Genomic DNA, 19,921 nt, shown 5'->3' with positions numbered 1-19,921 from the left:
ATTGTAGTTGGTCATGAAATTGTTTTTACTTGTCCACCCTCTGTTCAGTGGAAATATCACATACTCTACAGTTTATGAAAACATTCTTTGCTTTTGGCATGACTCGAATTCTTCTGTAGCTTAAAGATAAGTATTTAATACAATCTCAAGTGTAATGATAATATATTTAAGACTATGGATGGTTCCCTGGCATTCTTCCTGACTTCTAACATGACTTTATTTGGGAGTTTTACTTATTCATGTAGATAATTTCTCCTGTGCAGCTCTAAGGGGGAAAAATGTTAACAATTTGAAACACATTAAATAAAAAATGAGTGAATATAGGGAATGAGAGAAAGCAAGCCAGGGCAAGAGGGATAGTAGGAAAGAGAAGAAGAAATGAGTTAGTAAATACCAGCAATGTTAGCTGACGATAAATAGTCACAATGTTCTGTTCCCTTCAATGCTCTAAAATGAGTTAGACACTGACCTTGTTCTGGGTGTGTCGAGCTATGAGGGGCAAGTCTTGAGTGACATCTCCTTGTAGGTTAGTGCCAACCTTGGTCTTCCCACCTCTGCAGCCTGGTGACACCTTGGTAGGGTTCTTTTTGGGGGCTCTGGTTTCCAGACTTCTAAACAACAGAGTTACTCTTTCACTTAGTAGTTTAGGGACAAAGCAAATATAATCATCTGCTTATTTAAAATCCAGTTTTAATTTAAAATACGGTTATTCCTCATAAATGCAGCATGTTGACTCTTTTGTGTAGCTAAATCTATTGTTTAGTATAATCCTTTTCTAAATTTTTGTTCTTCTTTTAGCTGAAATTCATAGCGACAGTATTATCCTACGAGATGACTTTGACTCCTACCACCAAAAGGAATTGAATCCAAACATATGGTAAGTTATACGAACATGCCTCACTTTGGTCTGTATAATGCAAAAAAAAATTTTTTAATGATTCTGACTGCTCCTTTGGGGTAGTTACATAAAACGAAATTGCTCTTTAGCTCTAAGGTATCAGTGAGAATTGTTCAACTAGGGAACTGGGCTTACTGTCACCTGCAGAATGTCTATTTCTTTTTTTATATATTTTTTTTCCAATTCAGCATGGTGATTTTATTTTATTTTATTTTTTTAACATCTTTATTGGAGTGTAATTGCTTTACAATGGTGTGTTAGTTTCTGCTTTATAACAAAGTGTATCAGCTATACATATACATATATCCCCATATCTCCTCCCTCTTGCGTCTCCCTCCCACCCTCCCTATCCCACCCCTCTAGGTGGTCACAAAGCACCTAGCTGAAGAATGTCTATTTCTTGACTTCTTTAAGAACTGAATCTAGGTGCCCCTCAAAGCCATGGGTGTGATCAGTATTTTTTTTCAGTTGTACAAGTTCTTTACATAGAAAACATTATGCTTTACTATGTCTAATAATTGCATTTTTCCAAACGAAAGAAGGGAAATGGTTTATCTGAAAATGACAGATGATTTGAGTCATACTTCCAAATAGCTTCTATGTTATTGGGTTACCTCATTTATACTCCAGTCTTTCCTTCCAAGACTGTTTAGGGGCAACTCCATGGGATTTTGGAGGGTAAAGAAATAATGAACCAAAATGCATTCATTAGAAACTTGTTGAACACATAAATGGATGCACAAATTTGTTGGCAGTTTGTTGTATTTTTGCTGATTTTGAAGAAATGCGTCTATCCACCCAGACCTATAGTCTGCGTAATTTGAGAGAATATATGAATGTGGATTTTCTGTGGTGCTAAATGTTTTTGTGTACATGATTAAGAGTTCAAGATAAATTAGAAACTCTAATGTAATCAAGATGCAACCAAAATCCAAGCAATACTCAAGACTAGAAAGAGAATAAAACCATTTCATCCTCAAATGTCAGAGTATGATATTCATTTGCTTTTCCTTATTTTCATTGTTTAACAAATATCAAGCAGTAATTATTTTATTTATATAGTACATTAAAAAGGGATGTGGTTCCTTCTCTCAAATAGCTTATAATTCTGTAGAGGAGACACTAAAAACATATTTTTAAAAAGTTTATAATCCAGGATAGAAATCCTTAAGTGTAATAGAGGATTACAAATAGCATACTGCAGTTCTGAAAAAGGAGGGATGACTCTGGTGAGAGTTTCTTGGAGAAAGTGGTCCTTGACCTGACAGTTGAAGATGACATAAAGATTTAGAGAGTGTTGGTGCTTAAATATAGACAGAGAAACTTTTTATGTCTTTTCTAGAAAGAAATATAGATCTAGAGAATGTAAATACACAAAAAAATCAGACTAGACAGAGATATAAAGTCTTAAAATTGATATGCCATTTAAAGAAATAATTTATCAACAAAATTTCACTTCCCTCTGAACATATCCTAAATATAAATTTCCTAAAATAAGTTGAAAATCTTTTTTAAGAAAAAGCCAAAAAAAAAGAACTTTCTAAGCACTAGTTTTACCCAAGAAAAATTCTCTAGTTCTCCTCACATTTGGCTTTTTTATATCCCACTAGTGTAAATGTTATCAGATGATTTGTTTCTTTCAAGGCAAGTTCATTTCTGTCAAGCTAATTCATTTTCTTCAGTGAGTTTTCTTGACAAATACAAAATGTGACTTTTATGTGGTCCAAATTCTGCTGTTTTTAAAATCAATAAAACATGATTGATTTTGCTTCACCCATTTTCATGACTGATCTGATAGATGCTTTCTTGACCGAAGTTATGGATTTTATGTCCCTTTTACTTAAGCTATGGTTTTTCCTAATGTTTTAAAAAACCTTTTATTTACTTTAAAAAGCCACATACCTCTGTCTTCTATCAAATGTGCTTCAGAGTAATTTTACTTTATCCCTTATTGCCCACAATCTCCTTCATCTAGCCTCTTTAAGATTAAAAAAACAAAACAAAAAACAAACAAACAAAAACCATGAAGCTCTCATCATTTGAGAGATGGCTTTGTTGAACAAAGGTGGCAGGGGTTTTGAGATCAGGCTGGTCTGGTTTGACTCTTGAGCTAACCACTTGCCAGCTGGGTATCTGAGAAAAGCAAAAAGCTTGCTTTACCACTCTGAACTCCGTTTCCTTGTCAGTAAAAATGAGCCAAATACTGTCGTAACAGCATTGTTCGTTTGTTTGTTTTTACATCTTTATTGGAGTATAATTGCTTTACAATGGTGTGTTAGTTTCTGCTTTATAACAAAGTGAATCAGTTATACATATACATATGTTCCCATATCTCTTCCCTCTTGCATCTCCCTCCCTCCCACCCTCTCTATCCCACCCCTCTAGGTGGTCACAGAGCACCGAGCTGATCTCCCTGTGCTATGCGGCTGCTTCCCACTAGCTATCTATTTTACATTTGGTAGTGTATACATGTCCATGCCACTCTCTCACTTTGTCACAGCTTACCCTTCCCCCTCCCCATATCCTCATTTCTATTCTCTAGTAGGTCTGTGTCTTTATTCCTGTCTTACCCCTAGATTCTTCATGACACTTTTTTTTCTTAAATTCCATATATATGTGTTAGCATACGGTATTTGTCTTTCTCTTTCTGACTTACTTCACTCTGTATGACAGACTCTAGGTCTATCCACCTCATTACAAATAGCTCAATTTCGTTTCTTTTTATGGCTGAGTAATATTCCATTGTATATATGTGCCACATCTTCTTTATCCATTCATCTGATGATGGACACTTCGGTTGTTTCCATCTCTGGGCTATTGTAAATAGAGCTGCAATGAACATTTTGGTACATGACTCTTTTTAGATTATGGTTTTCTCAGGGTATATGCCCAGTAGTGGGATTGCTGGGTAGTTCTATTTGTACTTTTTTAAGGAACCTCCATACTGTTCTCCATAGTGGCTGTACCAATTCACATTCCCACCAGCAGTGCAAGAGTGTTCCCTTTTCTCCACACCCTCTTCCAGCATTTATTGTTTCTAGAGTTTTTGATGATGGCCATTCTGACTGGTGTGAGATGATATCTCATTGTAGTTTTGATTTGCATTTCTCTAATGATTAATGATGTTGAGCATTCTTTCATGTGTTTGTTGACAGGCTGTATATCTTCCTTGGAGAAATGTCTATTTAGGTCTTCTGCCCATTTTTGGATTGGCTTGTTTGTTTTTATTGTTATTGAGCTGCATGAGCTGCTTATAAATTTTGGAGATTAATCCTTTGTCAGTTGCTTCATTTTCTAAATGTAAGGCCAGAAACTATCAAACTCTTAGAGGAAAACATAGGCAGAACACTCTATGACATAAATCACAGCAATATCCTTTTTGACCCACCTCCTAGAGAAATGGAAATAAAAACAAAAATAAACAAATGGGACCTAATGAAACAGCATTGTTTTTAAGTCTGATGAGCCTGAAAAGGTCTGGCACCTCGCCTGGTGTATTGACGCTGCTCAGTACAAATCAGTTCCCTCCCCGCCTCTCTTTCTCTCTCTCTCTCCTTCCCTGCCTTTCTGTCTTCTTCCCTCCCTCCCTCCCTCCCTTTTTCCCTTTCTTTCTTCCTCCTGTGGAATATCTGCACATTGGTCTACATGCCTCCCCTAAGCCCAGATATGACCCCAAATCATTATTATTAAAATACTCTTCAGCCAATTTATGTAAATGAGTCCCCAAGTCTTCCCTCATTGTATTTGGATGAAAAACAGACTTCAAATTAAATATATCTGTATTATATAATATATGGAATATATATTAATGACAGTATAGCAGAGTCAGAGAGAAGGGGAAAATGAAGGTATTAGATGCTTAAGCCCCCTTAAAATAGACATAAGCTCCCTAAAGTTAGAAACAAATACAATCAAATATTCCAGTGAAATTTTTCCAATAAAGTAACAAAGTCCTATGTTGTTTTGGAATCTCAGAGGCAGTTTTCACTCTGCTGACATCTCTGTTCTCTTGGTATACATATTGACATGTGAATTTTGTCCCTTATGATATTGTCTTTGATTTTTTTACCCCATGGAATTAGAAACCACTGGGCAGCTTTGTGGCAACTGAAAAGGAGAATCCTTGCTGACAACTTATAACTCTTTGCCACAACCACTCACCACCAGATAGAAAGAAGCATGAGGCCTGGTGTGCTGCTTTTGGACAAATTCCCGAGACTCAATAATCACTCAATAATTTGCTACAAGAGAAAAACATGCTTTTATGAGCATATTTCTTCCATGGAATTTGAAAAGCATCATATGCATTATTTAACTTGTAATTTTTAAGGACAAGCAAAGGGAGAAATTATGAAACTAAAGTCCCGTCTGTGCAGTGATGGGGAGAGAGATCAGTTTAAAAGTTAATCACTCACAGCGTATTTGCTTCCATTGACTTCATCTAATGAAATCAACTTTTTTTCCACTTCATTTCATGTAACTTTTGATATGCAAATTTCTTATCTTCTGTACAAATGACTGTACACAAAAAACAAGGAACATAAAACAATATTATTATTATTATGAATGAACGTAACAACCAAGTTATTATTCCAAGTTTATGACGGCAGTTGGAATAGAGCCAAGAAACTTTTTTACACCAACTCAATATTGAATGTACTGTCTCTCTGCTTAGTTTAAATATTAGATTTGATTTAAAAATTAAATATACTTGGTGAAAAGTTCAATAGTATTAAAAAATAATAAAAATAAACCTTCCTACACTAGATCTATATTCCCTCCCTCTAGAGGCATCAACTGTTACCAGTTTCTGACAGTCCTTCCAGAAATTGTTTAGGCTTACACAGGTGTCACAGTTATGAATTCTGTCTACAAACTTGGGTATCAGAGAAATAAAACTTTATTTTTTTATAATCCAACTTAATTTCTCTTCACTCTCCCCCTTTTACCAGTGGTGAAAACTTTAATTTCAGTCAACTTTGGCTTGCCCGCTCCCATTTTTCTGGTGTTGTAGCTAAGTTTCAGAAAACTTATTAGTTCAAAAGCAAGGGGTAGGGTGAGGATGCACCTCTGGTCCCCCAGTCCTCTGTTCCTGCAGGTGCTCACTGAGTCTTCCCTATCTCATCCAGTTTTTGGTGACTGGTCCACACAGGTAGCCTTCACACCTGTCCTAACCACTCCTTCATGGCAATTGCTCTGTTTTGAGTCCTGCTTGAGGGCATGAAAACTTCTGCTGCTCCTGGGCCTGGACTGTGGATGTCTTTGTGATGCTCTGATGTGCTCTCATGCCGCTATGGTCCTTTTGCCTCCCTGAGATGTAGAGTATAGGATCCTTCTGCTCTTTGACCCCAGATCTCTTTGGGGCTCTGCCAGAGAAGTGACCTTTTATCTCCCATTCTCTCAGCCACTTCTGATTGCTTTGTATGAATGAAAGATGAGAAATAAAGTTACAAATGAAGACAACAGCAAAACCCCTTCATGGGAATATAGTGGTGCCTTAGGCTTGATGAGAGTGAGGCTTCTCCACTTTAACTTTGCCCTGATGCTGGGCTGCATGCAGGTAGACCTCTGAACCACAATAGTAACTTCTTCTGTTCAAATGTGCCATTGAACCCAAGGGGGTGAGAGAGAGAGTGGATGGAGCAACACCGACTTATCAGCACTACTGACAGTTCTCCATTATCAAGTGTGCTCAGTGTGATTACACTCCTGAAGATGGAGGGGGATCAGTAGGGTCTTGTTCCTATAGAGACAGCCCCACAACCAAAAAGAAAAAAAGGTAGGAAGAAAAACCTCATATACCTCAATTTAGAAGGAAAGTAAGAACCTACAAACATGCTCTATCTCAACGTGTCACTTAAGCATCTACTACTTGTGTCTCAGCTACATTTTTATAGTTTTTAAAAAATCTTTATTGAATTTGTTATAATATTGCCTTTGTTTTTTTCATGTTTTGGTTTTTTGGCCCCAAAGCCTGTGGGATCTTAGCTCCCCAACCAGGGACTGAACCTGCACCCCTTGCATTGGAAGGCGAAATCCCAACCACTGGACTGTCAGGGAAGTCCCCATAGTTTCTTTTTATGTATTAACTATTTTAGTATAATATAAACACTGCCAGTATTCCATATGAATGGAGAGAAATCTTGATTTTTTTTATTAAAAAGAAATACACCTCTTAGCCCAAAACTGGGAACACCCCAGGTACCCATAAACAGGAGAATGGATAAACAATGATACATCCATTCAGTGGCCTACTACTCATCAGTGAAAAGGAATGAATTATTGATAGTTGAAACAACATGGTTGGATTTTTAAAATATTATGTTGAATGAAAAAGGGCAGACCCAAAATAGTTCTTACTGTATGATTTCACTTATATGAAATCTATAATAGACAAAATTATCTAAAGTGCTAGAAATTAGGTTAGTGATTATTTCAGGGATGGGGAATTGACTGGGAAGGGGCATGAGGAACTTTCTGGGGTGATTAATACATTATATATAATCTTGAGGGAGCATGGGTTACATAGATGTATACCTTTGTCAAAACTTGAGATCCATATATTACACTGTGTACAAATTTACCTCAACAAAAAATTGCAGGGCCTTCCCTGGTGGCGCAGTGGTTAAGAATCCGCCTGCCAATGCAGGGGACACGGATTTGAACCCTGGTCCGGGAAGATCCCACATGCCTCGGAGCAACTAAGCCCATGTGCCACAACTACAAAGCCTTGCTCTAGAGCCCGAGAGCTACAACCACTGAGCCCATGCACCACAACTGCTGAAGCCCGTGCTTACAGCCCATACTCTGCAACAAGAGAAGCCACCGCAATGAAGAGTAGCCCCCTCTTGCCCCGCAAGAAAGCCCACACGCAGCAACCAAGACCCAACACAGCCAAAAAAATAAAATAAATTAATTTTTAAAAATTTCAACAGTAATAAAAAAACAGTGAGAAAACTTAAGAAATAGGAGACATTTCTGATTCATAACTTGGGTTAAGAAGAGTTCAAAGAGAGGGAGAGAGAGAGTTAAAGGAACTAAAAAAGTGAATGAATTTTTAAAAACATTTTAAGTTTTCTTAAGAGGTGTCTTTACTCTCTAAGCACTTACAAAGTCTAGAAGGAATCTTTGTTTTGCTTAACAGATTATCCCTTTAATGCTTGTTTTCTGAAGATCACAGAAGGCATCCAGAGCTATAATATCACGAGGCTCTGATGTTCTAGTGGGAAATGTTGGGACTGTTAGAAAACATGATGACAAATAGCAACTAGAAGACAACAGATGTTTCCCCTCCAGCACAATAATAATAGCAGAGATGTTCTATTCAGCAGAGATCAGGGAAGAACAAGAGTCACTCGTCAGAAGAAGCATCTTAGATGAATAAGTTGTGATGCCGACAGGGATATGAGACATCAAGAAGAAAGACACAAATGAAGTTGTCTCAGATCCTATGGCAAATGAAGACGTCTGTCAATTGGCTTATCATACAGAAAGCCCCACAATTTACTGCTAAGGAAGCTAAAGCTGTGACTGGCATTGCATAGGGTTGCTTGAATCAAGAAAAGACTAGGACATCTCCATTTTTATATGTAAAAGATCATACTACAGGACTAGAGAAGTTGAGATCACAGACTCGGCTGCATGTAATATTTTCTTGAAAATACAAATTTATTGGAGAAATTATTCAGAAGTGGAGCAAAAAGTTTGGTGACTTGGCTTATTAAAGTTTATTTGCTTTGAGAAAAATAATTATCTGAACAAAGACTCTAAAAAGCCTGAAATTTTAGTTTGGGGGTGAGTTATTCTGGCTGGAGCTTTATTTATTCAGTGATTAGTAGATTAGCCCATAAGAGAGAAGAAGTCAAGTGAAGAGTAAAACTCCTTCAAAGTTCCTGAGTATCTTGGAGCCCCCATCGAGAACTACAGCAGAGGGGACTCCATTTAGTAGCCAAGTATGAGAACCACAATGTAAATGGAGTTTCCAAGTAATCAGAACAAAGTATTAATAAGTCTGATGAACAATGTCACTGGGAAAAAACTGGATAAAAGTGCATCCACTTTGCTCAATGTCCACCAGGCCAATGGGCAGTAAGACTTGGAAGACAGTGTTGAGTGCAGGGGAGCACGAACCATGGGCATCAAAGGCTCCACATCACTGCTGAAGGATGTCCAAGGGATTTTCTTGTAATGATGATCACTTGGAAGACATATCACCTAATAGGCTTACCCATGTAACATGGAACATACACCTTACACGTTTTCAAGACCAGGTGGCTACGGGAGATCTTGAGTAGGTGAGAAAAGTCTGGCAAACTAAATATTTCATCAGAAGACACACCTTTGCCAGAACTTCTAATCTATCACTGTATTTGGGGTTGTGGAATTATAATTTGATTTTTAGGGTTTAATGGTCCAATATTCGGATCTTACGTTCATCTTTTCCTACTTTTTCTCTCATCTTTTCCCTCTTGACTTCACCTTTTTCTACTGTCTCTCACTCTCTCTTCTCTTTTGTTAATAACTTTTTTCTCTTATTAAACTCTCCTCTAACCTTTGTCTCTTGCTTCCTCCCTCTCCTTCCTCTTACCATGATGTAATTGCTCTGGGGAAAACTTCATCTACAATAGAAAGGTTAACCAGGAGGTGTCCTACTCATAAAATAAGGTGTGAATCTGGAGGCTTATTATTTCCTTCTTTAATCTCTGTTTTATATGACAGAAATAAGAACTCACTCAATGGAATTAAATGTCAAGTACATTTGAAACAAGTGAGAAAATATTTCCTCAAGCAGTATGTAGTGGAATTCAGCATAGTAGGAGGTCAGAATATTGCATGCAGTAGTAGGGTATAGAAGGGTTATTTTTAATCCAAATAATATTTGCCATTATACCTGTTAGCAAAGGATAGATCAAATTTTTTAACTCCCTGGTGAAATAAGAAGAGTTCTCTTACCTTCCTCAGTGAGAAGTAATGAGAAAGAATGAGCTATAAATGGAGTTTGTCATTTTCACATTTAGAGCATGTGTTAGCTCCTTAGAAAAAAGACATGACATCGTTGAAAGTGATATTATTCTCAGTCTTATAGAGTGAACTTTCCTTGCTGTTTTTCTAAAAATATTCCACATTTACAAAGAGAAGAGGATTTTACAAGGTTTTTTTTTAAGCTTGATCTTTCACAATAGTCATGCCTTTTTACTATAAAACATTGTCTCTTTGCTAAAAAATATGGTCAAAAGTTGAGTGTTCTGCTTGTTGAGGTTTTTTTTTAAAATTTTTATTGGAGTATAGTTGATTCCTTGTTGAGGTTTGAGTGGAAATTACAAGGAGCTCCGTCATCTCCAGAAGTCAGCTGACTGCCCAGCTCCCACAGGGCTGGCGGGTTCCTATTTACTTTGGTGGATTCACCAGTCCCTGATCTGGCCTTGTCATGCAAGCCCACATATCAGATGGTGTCAGCACATGCCTTGTGAGCTGTAACTGGGGGAAGAGACTTGTTATCTTTGGGTCAGGAAATTATAAGAGATTTCTCTTTTCTCTTTTCATTTTTAATGTACTTTTTATAATCAGATCAAATATTAAAATTATTTTAATATCTCTGTTCAGAAATGCTGGTGAATAGACAGTTCCGACTCATAGAATACCAGGCACTGAATCCTTTAGAGGCAATAAATTATGGATAGATAATATGATGTCCTCGGTCTTGGGGACAAACGGCATGTATCTCAAATGAGAATTTGATGATAACTGATTGTCACTGAGTTTCCAGGTGATTAACTTGTTTCAGCAGAGTGACTGACTAAAGGCTGAGTGATTTCACTCTGATCTAAAAAGAAGAATGAGCTGCGTAATGAGACTGCTCTTGAGAAGATAATATTTTAGTTATTTAGTTATTGTTATCAGGATGATGTCACCACCAACCATTCATAAATCTATGGTTGTGCGAAGGAGCCCAATTTTCTCATTAATCCTCCTCCTCTTTCCTGTGTCCTGAAAGTCCTGTGTGAGTCACTGCAGGACATGGGGACTGCAGGGCACTCTAGGGACATTTCACTCCAGCTTCCTCTGTGCCTCCTGAACAGGGGCTTTGGCGTGGTTTCCAGCCTATTAATTTTAAAGTCATGATTAAAAACAGAATTATACCTTCAGAAGTGTGCTCTCTACAGCACAAATGCACATTGCACATAATTCCTAAACAGAAACAGCCACCTAATTGATAAAAAACAAAGACAAAGAATTGACACCAAAATAACAAGTTTCAAACTGCCAAGGAGCTTGTTAGAGTGAAAAACAAATCTTGGTTCAAAACATTTCTTTTTCTTTTATGTTTCCAGTTGGACCCTAGACGTGCTTGTCAACAAGTACCTGCCTTCATCCTTACTGATTCCTTTATGTTTTTGTTAGTGAAAAAACGGTAGTGTGATAGTGTGTATATAAAATAGGGATGAATTATGTAAGGATGTACATAACCAAAGGAATATTGAATTTGATTATGTACTTCAGTCCAGTGAATTCATTCTGAACATTTTCTGTGAAGTCCATTGACATTTCTCTTATTTTTGTACATTTTCATTAGCAAAGCAAAATCCCTTATCCTATAAATGAAAAAAAGAACTTTTAGGAAAAGACATTATAGCTCTTCCAGATAAACTCTGACAGTAAAAATGATGACAAACGTTTTTGAAATGCTAATGAGTTTTGTAGAATTAGAGTTCTTTTCTCTTCTTGGCTGCATTAGAGTGGAGTAGGAAGAATATTAGACAAGGAGTCAGGGAATCTAGCCTCTAGTCCTGTTCTGTCATTTGTAAAATGAGGGGGTGATGAGACTCGGTGATACTTCAGATGCCCTCTAACTCGAACGACCAATGATCTGTGAACTTTAGTAATAGGTGAGATTCATGTGGTACCTAAGCATGTGATAAATAGGTTCAGAGAGGGCTCAATATATTCAGGCTTTGCCTGGTCTTCGGGGATAGCAAGCATTTCCCTTAAATTGTCTTTTAGTCATACTGTTCATGGCAGATTATATTTTGAGCTGGGCGATTCGTATGATGTGCTGTGGCATTAGTCAGATTCTTATGTTCTATTTTTCATATTGAGAAAAAGAAAAAGAGGGGGCAAGTTTTCTTAGATTAGAGAAATATTCGGTATGACTTTTACTCTTAAGCAGAGAAGCAATTCATTTCTAATCCTTAGCCTGGGAGGTCACATTCCTTTTTAAATTGAAAAATAAAAGTCTATTTAACTGGGATTATTTAAAACTTCTTCTTCCCACCAATCTCTGAAGAATATGTTACCTAACTTTACAGAGCCCATCATTTTCTTGAGAAAATTCGGTTGGGAGACCACAGTTTAAATGTTAGAAATAAATAGCACTTTTTTTTTTGCTCCGAGCCTAAAGAAAATTGGACTGCTCATTATCCAGCAAATTGAACCCTTATTCTTAGGAACAACTCATAAGGGAAGAGTAGAATTTTGGACTACTAGTATTATTCACAGGGAGCACCCATTGGGGTTAGGTACCAACCCCACCCAACCAAGTTAACTTGTTAGACACAGGGGCTTTCTGAGAAAGACAGGAGGGAAGAACTCAGACACTCAGAGCACATAGGCATTGCTTTAGATTCTGGGATGAGCCAAGAATTCCTGTTCTTGAAATTTGGATGCTTATTTACATCTGTAGGTTTTTAAAACTTACCTTGTTTTTCTGAAATGGATCACTGTTTCCTTCTGGGAAGCCATGACTCCTAGTTGCCCTTTGTACTAGTTGGCCTCCATCAGAGTCATTGTGTTCATCATGAACTTGTGATTTTTCTTTTCCTTTATGATGATGGCATTCATGTAAGTGGTTGTACAATGCTTAACTTTAATGGTAGAAAAAATATTAGGAAGGTCATGTTATAGACTCACTGTTAGAAAAGTCACCTTGATGGGCAGCACAGAAATATTAGGATTGTTAGGAACATGAACAGAAATGAACCCACTGCCAATAATCATGGAAAAGTATGCAGGGCTAGCCTCAGATGGATACACACTGAAGGGTCACGATGATGGTTGGAGCTTTCCAGAAACCAGACTAAGTATATAGTTGTTCCCCAGGGATCCATTCTTGGACCTCTACTTTCCTCACTTAGTATATCCTCCCCTCTCCCTCTGGCCCCCAATAATATGCACTCCTATGATTTCAACCATATCTTAAATTGTCCTGTCAGTGCTAATCTCCTTTCCCTGAAGTTCAAGTACATATAATCATTGTCAGCTGGTCATCTCCAGTTGTCAGCATAACCAGAAAAGCAGTCAGTTTCCAAGCCCTGTAATTCCCTAGAGTTGAGCTGTCCAGTATGGTAGCCACTAGTCACATGCAGCTATTAATCACCTGAACTGTGGTTAGTCTGAATTGAGAGGTGCTGTAAGTGTAAATACACCCCATAATTTGAAGACTTTTTATGAAAAAAGAATGTAAACTATATCATTAATAATTTTGTATAATTATATGTTAAAATATAATTTGAGTATACTGGGTTAAATAAAACATATTATTAAACTTAATTTTACCTTTCCTTTTTTATTTTTAATGTAGCCATTAGAAAGTTGAAAATTACATATGTGGATCGTATTATGTTTCTATTAAAAAGTGGCACTCTTTTCTTCATCTCCACCTTATTTCAAGGCACTATTGTGTCCTACTTGTGTTATATCAACAGTCCAGTCTTTTCTACCGCTAATCCATTATTTGTTAGAGTAATTTTCCTAAAAGTTGGATTGTATCATGACTTTGGAAACAGAATAGTGGGAGTTTGAATCCCAGTTCTATTGGAAACAGAATAGTAGGAGTTTGAATCCCAGTTCTATAATTTTCAATCTGTGTAACCTTGGACAATCATTTAATGACTCTAAATCTCAGTTTTAGCATCCTCTAAATGTGGACAAAAATAAAGGCGGGGTATAGGAATTAATTGAGGCATTGTTTGTAGAGTTCCTAGTGCAGTATCTATCACTTGGTAAATGGCGCATGAGACCTTCCATGAACTGGCTGCCACTTTCCAGCCCCATCCTTTGCCACCCTCTTCATGTACCAGTGTGGTTCCAGGCACACTAACACACTGAAGTAGCAGTTTTACTTGTGTCATAATCTCTGCATTCCTTGTGCCCTATGACACCATCACCTTTCTTCTTTGATTAACTCCTATTTCTCATTCAGGACCAGTTCTGGGACCACCTCCTTTGGGAGCTCTCCCTTACTTCCTTAGTCTAAGTTAGGTACCATCACAGCCAGCGCGAACTCCTATTTTAAGGAGTGAGGAGCTATGGAAAACGTGATGGCTGTTGGAATTAGCAAGTCCTGGGTCCAGACTGCCAGTCTGTCAACTTCACAGCTGTAGGATTCGAGCAAATGCTTAACTTCTTTGAAGCTCAGTTTTCTTATTAGTAAAATGAGGACACTGATGACTATCTTATAGAGAAGTTGAGAGATTCAAATAGGCTTTAGAATATCTGGCACATCATAGGATGCAGTAAGTAGCTATCATTGCACTGGCACCCTATATTTTAATTGTGTGCTTGTTTCCCTGCCATTCCTTCTGGAGTGTAAACTCCTGGAAGAAAATAATACTGTTGTTTGTTTTGGTCTTTGTACCACTAAAGCTCATCATAATGCCTGTAGGTTCTCAACATATGCTTGTTAATTGTAAGAATGAATGAATGAATGATAAATGAATAAATAACACCATTGGCATCTAAGAGTGGGTTGGATTTGACCACCCAGAGGGATGTGCTTTCAAAATAAATTACAGGGCTTCCCTGGTGGCGCAGTGGTTGAGAGTCCGCCTGCCGATGCAGGGGACGCAGGTTTGTGCCCCGGTCCGGGAAGATCCCACCTGCCACGGAGCGGCTGGGCCCGTGAGCCATGGCCGCTGAGCCTGCGCATCCGGAGCCTGTGCTCCACAACGGGAGAGGCCACAACAGTGAGAGGCCCGCATACCGCAAAAACAAAAAAACAAAAAAACTGTAGGTGATGGAGACTTGTAATACATGTATTTATACAGATACAGTTTTTCTGATATACAGTTGATTTGGGGAGTGCTGATCAATATTTATAGATAGAATGATTGCTATGAGAATTCAAATATCAGACCTCGGACTTCACATCAACAATGATGCTTTTAGTTTAGAATCACTGGAGGAAAATGGCAGATAGTCATTGTGAGGGTTGAACAATCTTTTAATTTCTCTCTGTCAAAGCTTATATTTCTTTTGAGCCATTTCACAATGCCTTGGAGGCCAAATAATCCTCATCTATCAATAAGTAAGAAGCACACTATAATTTCAGTGCTACTTCTCTTTTATCCTTGGGAAAAATTAATGTATAGTTTTTTGTTTTTGTTTTTGTTTTTGTTTTTGTGGTATGTGGGCCTCTCATTGTTGTGGCCTCTCCCGTTGCGAAGCACAGGCTCCGGACGCGCAGGCTCAGCAGCCATGGCTCACGGGCCCAGCCGCTCCGCGGCATGTGGGATCTTCCCAGACCGGGGCACGAACCCATGTCCCCTGCATCGGCAGGCGGACTCTCAACCACTGCGCCACCAGGGAAGCCCTAATGTATAGTTTTAAGAACAGAAAAATAGTAGTAAGAAGTTCATGTAGTAGGTTCCCTGTGGGGGAAAAAAACTAATATACCTGTTCTGGATGACAATGGTAGAAATCCATAATAATAATAATAGCTAACACTTATGCTAACAATTACATCATGCTTGCTCTATTTGAAGTATGCCAGGCTCTATTTGAAGTGCTTTAGATCTCAGACCCTAATAATAGTTCTGTTTATGAAGTTACCTTATATTTATTCACTCATTCAACAAATATTTATGGAATACAACATGCCAGGCATAAAATGGTGAACAAGAGACACATTTGTTGCCTTTATGAAGCTACTATTATGCCTCTTCTAATGTCAAGGACATTTTATTAGAATCTTGCTTCACAGTAATCAAGAGAAGATTTAAATCTCCTACAAAGATTTGAGATACTACCTTTTAAAATTCCATATCAGAAGTTGTTCTCTGTTTATGCTTTAAAAAGCAAAGCTTCTTGACATTGTTGATCTCCTTTGTATAGGAACACAGCTCAAAAGATTAGAATAATTTATTCCATGCAATACATATATAGGAAATACTTCTTTTTTGTTGTCACGTTTTTACTTACTTATTGTGCTTCTGCCTCTTGGCTTTATGGGCTACCTGGTATCTTTTCACACTTTTGTCTTTTTCCTATTTGAATAGGGCTTCCTGCTCCCTTTTTTCTCTGAGATTAGCAAACAGCTGAAAGGGCCTGATACAATGATCTTCAAAAACAAAGGGCATGGTGCTCTTTCCATAATGTTTGGCACCTAGAATGTGAAAGTCTTTGAAAATGTCCTTTCTGCATGAAATACAGCTCTCATGTGCTTTGAGTTTCAGACTGAGGAAACATAATTCTTTCTTTGTACATGTAATGATTCTAGGTTGAAGTATCATAATGCAAATCATTGTCAATGTCATTGTAAATATGCAAAGTCAAATCCAAAATATTCATATTGTCAATTTATAATGAAGACATGGATATATTTATTTTTGAGATTCTGTTCTAAGGTTTTATTAGCCACTTCACTTTATAGTAATAAAGCAACTAATTAAATTATTTACAAGGTTAACATTAACTCAGTCTCCAAAATTTGCTTGAATTAGAATTTGTGTTTATTTCATATTACTATGTGGATTAAGTACAATCTGATTCCATTACTTTTTACATAGTATATTTTGTAGACATGCAAATCTATTTGAGGACAGTTATTTTAAACATTGACATTAATCATAACTCAAAAGAAAAAGGTTTAAAATCTGTAAAACACCTTTTGATTTCAGAGATATATGGTTTTAGTTCATTATATAAGTGTATATTACTTTGCTTATCTTTCATATTAGCAAAATACTTGTACTGGGCATAGTATATTATGTAATGATTGATAATAATACCAATGGCCATTAAGTTCCTGCTGTAAGATTGATTCTGTATTCTGTGTTTTATATACACTCTCTCATTTAATCCTTATGATAACTATGTGATATTTAGGTCAATATTATTTTCCTCATTTTACAGATGAGAAAACTGAAACTTTGGGAGGTTAAGTAACTTGCCCACCATTGCGAGTAACTGAAAGAATTGGGATTGAAGTTCAAATCTTTCTGTTTTTATGTTTCTTTAACATGTCACAATACAAAATACCATTATTTTCCTCGAAATGTTGATTTCAACTGAATAACAACAACTATTACATCTTTCTTTACCTGAGTGATAAACCACATTGTGCTACTTAGTTCACAGCCTGAGGTTGTGTTCTGTGTTCCCACAGGGTTGAATGTAACAACTGTGAGACTGGAGAACAGTGTGGTGCAATTATGCATGGCAATGCTGTCACCTTCTGTGAGCCATATGGTCCAAGAGAATTGGTAAGTATGTGCTATTTATGTACATTAGTCCAAATACATTGTCTTTACTGAACTTTTTGCCAACAAAAGGTTTTCCTATGCAATTCCAGTTCAGGTGAAAATTTGCAGTATTATTTATGAGTCCTATTGCAAATATCTCAAAATTAGGAGCAGTGACTTTATAATTTATTTTCAAATGTAAAAAATAAAGAATGCAGTAATAAAATTGGCAGCATCAATGGATCTCATTAAACATGGTGCATCTTTGTGATTATATGCCTTTTTAAAAATATGGGTATGACAGGCATGACATATGATATACATGACACACACACACACATATATATATATATATATATATCATATCTAAATAATTTGTGACTTTATAAGTTCTTGTATAAAGCTTTACTTTTACACTTCTTATTTTCTCCTTGCAAACCAAAAATATTAGATGAGCAATTTTATCACATTATTTTTAAACTTTGTTTCCTAACCACCTAGGAACTTTAATGAATTTTTTTTAAATGAAAGAGCACACTGAATAAACCAGTTTTTAAAAAATTTTGGTTTATGCCAAATTGTTCAGTAGTAGGTTACTTTAATTTAGATGATTAGATTTTGCTTGCCAAAGGTAAGTCCTTGGATCATATGTAAAATGAAACATGAGCATTCTAAATTGAAAGCAATAAAATCACTAGCCATCAGCATGTGGCTAGTGAGCCTTTTGTTGTCACTTGGTACTTCTTTCTGGCACCAAGACTACCTTCATTTCACATTCTTGAAAAAGGATATAAAAGCAATTGTTGTGTTGTACTTCTAGCTCAATTTCTTTGCATCTAATTTTCTTTTCGCAACATCTCTTATGCTTTGCTTTTCTGCTTTTTGACTTGAATTTCAATGCCTCTCCTTTTTTCTCCCACATCCTCCTTATGATGGAGCTTTTAGTAACAAAGTTGTGTTTTTCACCCCTCCATCACACGTTATGTTTCCAATTCATTAATTTAAAAAGTGGCCAAAAGACTGGCTTCCACAGTAAAAAGGAGGAAAAAACCTTGCTAGGTAATTAAAATAAGATTTAGTTATCTAATTGTGAAAGTCAATTAGTTTTTATAACATGGTTCTTATATAACATTGTTCTTTTATAACATGGTTCTTATTTTATGCTGCTTGAATACCCCTTTCATGGCAACAGATATACTTAATTTATTAAACATACAAGCTTCAGAACACTGATAAATTGAAGAGTTTTTAGTTGAAATTAGAACACAAACAGAATTAATTGGATGCAAATTAAAATAATAGGTGCTCATAATTCAAGTCTTAACAAGATATTATAACATTCCTGCAGACAGATATGACTCTGTAGTGAAATTCTTCTTGAAAAAATAGATTTGTTAGTACATCTTAAATAATGTACCATGACTGAATTAATTATCTATAAACCTTAAAACAAAATTAAATTTTTGTCATAGTTAATCAAGCTTAGAATAAATGCCTATTTTAGAATGTTCACCCATTCAGTAATATTTCTGGAAATGCTTGGTAAATTCTTTTTTGTTTCTGATTAATAAGAAATAAACATATCTATGAATATAATGCCAGAATTCATATTTCTGTAGCATAGAAACTGAAGTAACTAGTTTATTTTATACCATGTAATATATTTAATCCTGAAGGTTTCACTATATCCCAGTTTATTTAGCATTAGAGTTTATACATCCAGCGGGCTAGTTCTGAATTGTGTTATATAATTAATGTGAGATCAGCCTTTCAACTAAAAAGGAAAATATTCAAAATAATTATCTTTATCCAAGAAAGGAAAAAACATACACAGATTTATATTTCGTCATAAGTATTTTCTTAGGATGAATTATGTTGTAGACTCAAAGGTAATAGAATGAAGATACATTAACAAAAATAAGGGTGACATCTACATTTTACACACTAGCAACTTCTAATTTCCAATAATTTTTATACCGTATTGGTGTCCCAGGAGCAGAAATATATATTGTACCCAAGTTATGTTTACAGGAGAAAAATCAATCGAAAGAAAAGTGATGAATTCAGTGGTCAGTAAACATGCTGTTGTCCACTAAAATTCAAATATTTGCACGGCACTTCAAAACTGAATCCAGTTAAAACAGTTGTGCGTGAGAACTGATGAAAGTTATCAGCCCCAAATATCACTTTTTAAAAAAATATACTTTAAAATTTTTCATAAATCCAGTTCTTACTGAAGTTGTGAAACAAAGAACCACCGACCACAGGTAAAGAACCTTAGTAGGTTAATGCTTTATTTTTTAAAATGCCTAAAAGAGCATTTCCATTTTGTGAATTTAGTCAAATGGCTATTTCATTTCAATAAAACCCAGAGCCAGTGAGAGGCGGTACCCGCTTACACATGGGCACACCATGCATTTCTGTTTCCACTGCTGCTCTGCTGTGCAGCCCTCACACGTTTCACTACTTCAGGGAAGTCTCCATATTTCAGGGGGTGGCACCTAACTTGATTCATTTTGCTAGTCTGAAATGAAGGTAATGAGGAACTCATTTACCCACTCCTTTA

General features: G+C 36.4%; 1 protein-coding gene across 2 annotated transcripts in view; it reads left to right on the top strand.

The window, feature by feature from the left end:
* The window catches only part of RELN (reelin), a 527,861-nt gene that overhangs the window by 253,124 nt on the left and 254,816 nt on the right, over positions 1–19,921 (top strand). For both annotated transcript variants that reach the window (XM_060107639.1, XM_060107638.1), the window contains exons 6-7: positions 799–877; positions 17,280–17,376. In XM_060107639.1, the coding sequence (XP_059963622.1) occupies positions 799–877; positions 17,280–17,376 (176 nt within the window). The remainder of the gene's footprint in view (positions 1–798; positions 878–17,279; positions 17,377–19,921) is intronic.

This window comes from Mesoplodon densirostris, chromosome 9 (assembly GCF_025265405.1).
Source record: "Mesoplodon densirostris isolate mMesDen1 chromosome 9, mMesDen1 primary haplotype, whole genome shotgun sequence".
NCBI classification, from domain to species: Eukaryota; Metazoa; Chordata; class Mammalia; order Artiodactyla; family Ziphiidae; genus Mesoplodon; species Mesoplodon densirostris.
The sequence above is the reverse complement of the archived record's forward strand: the minus strand, read 5'-3'. Positions and strand labels throughout refer to the sequence as shown.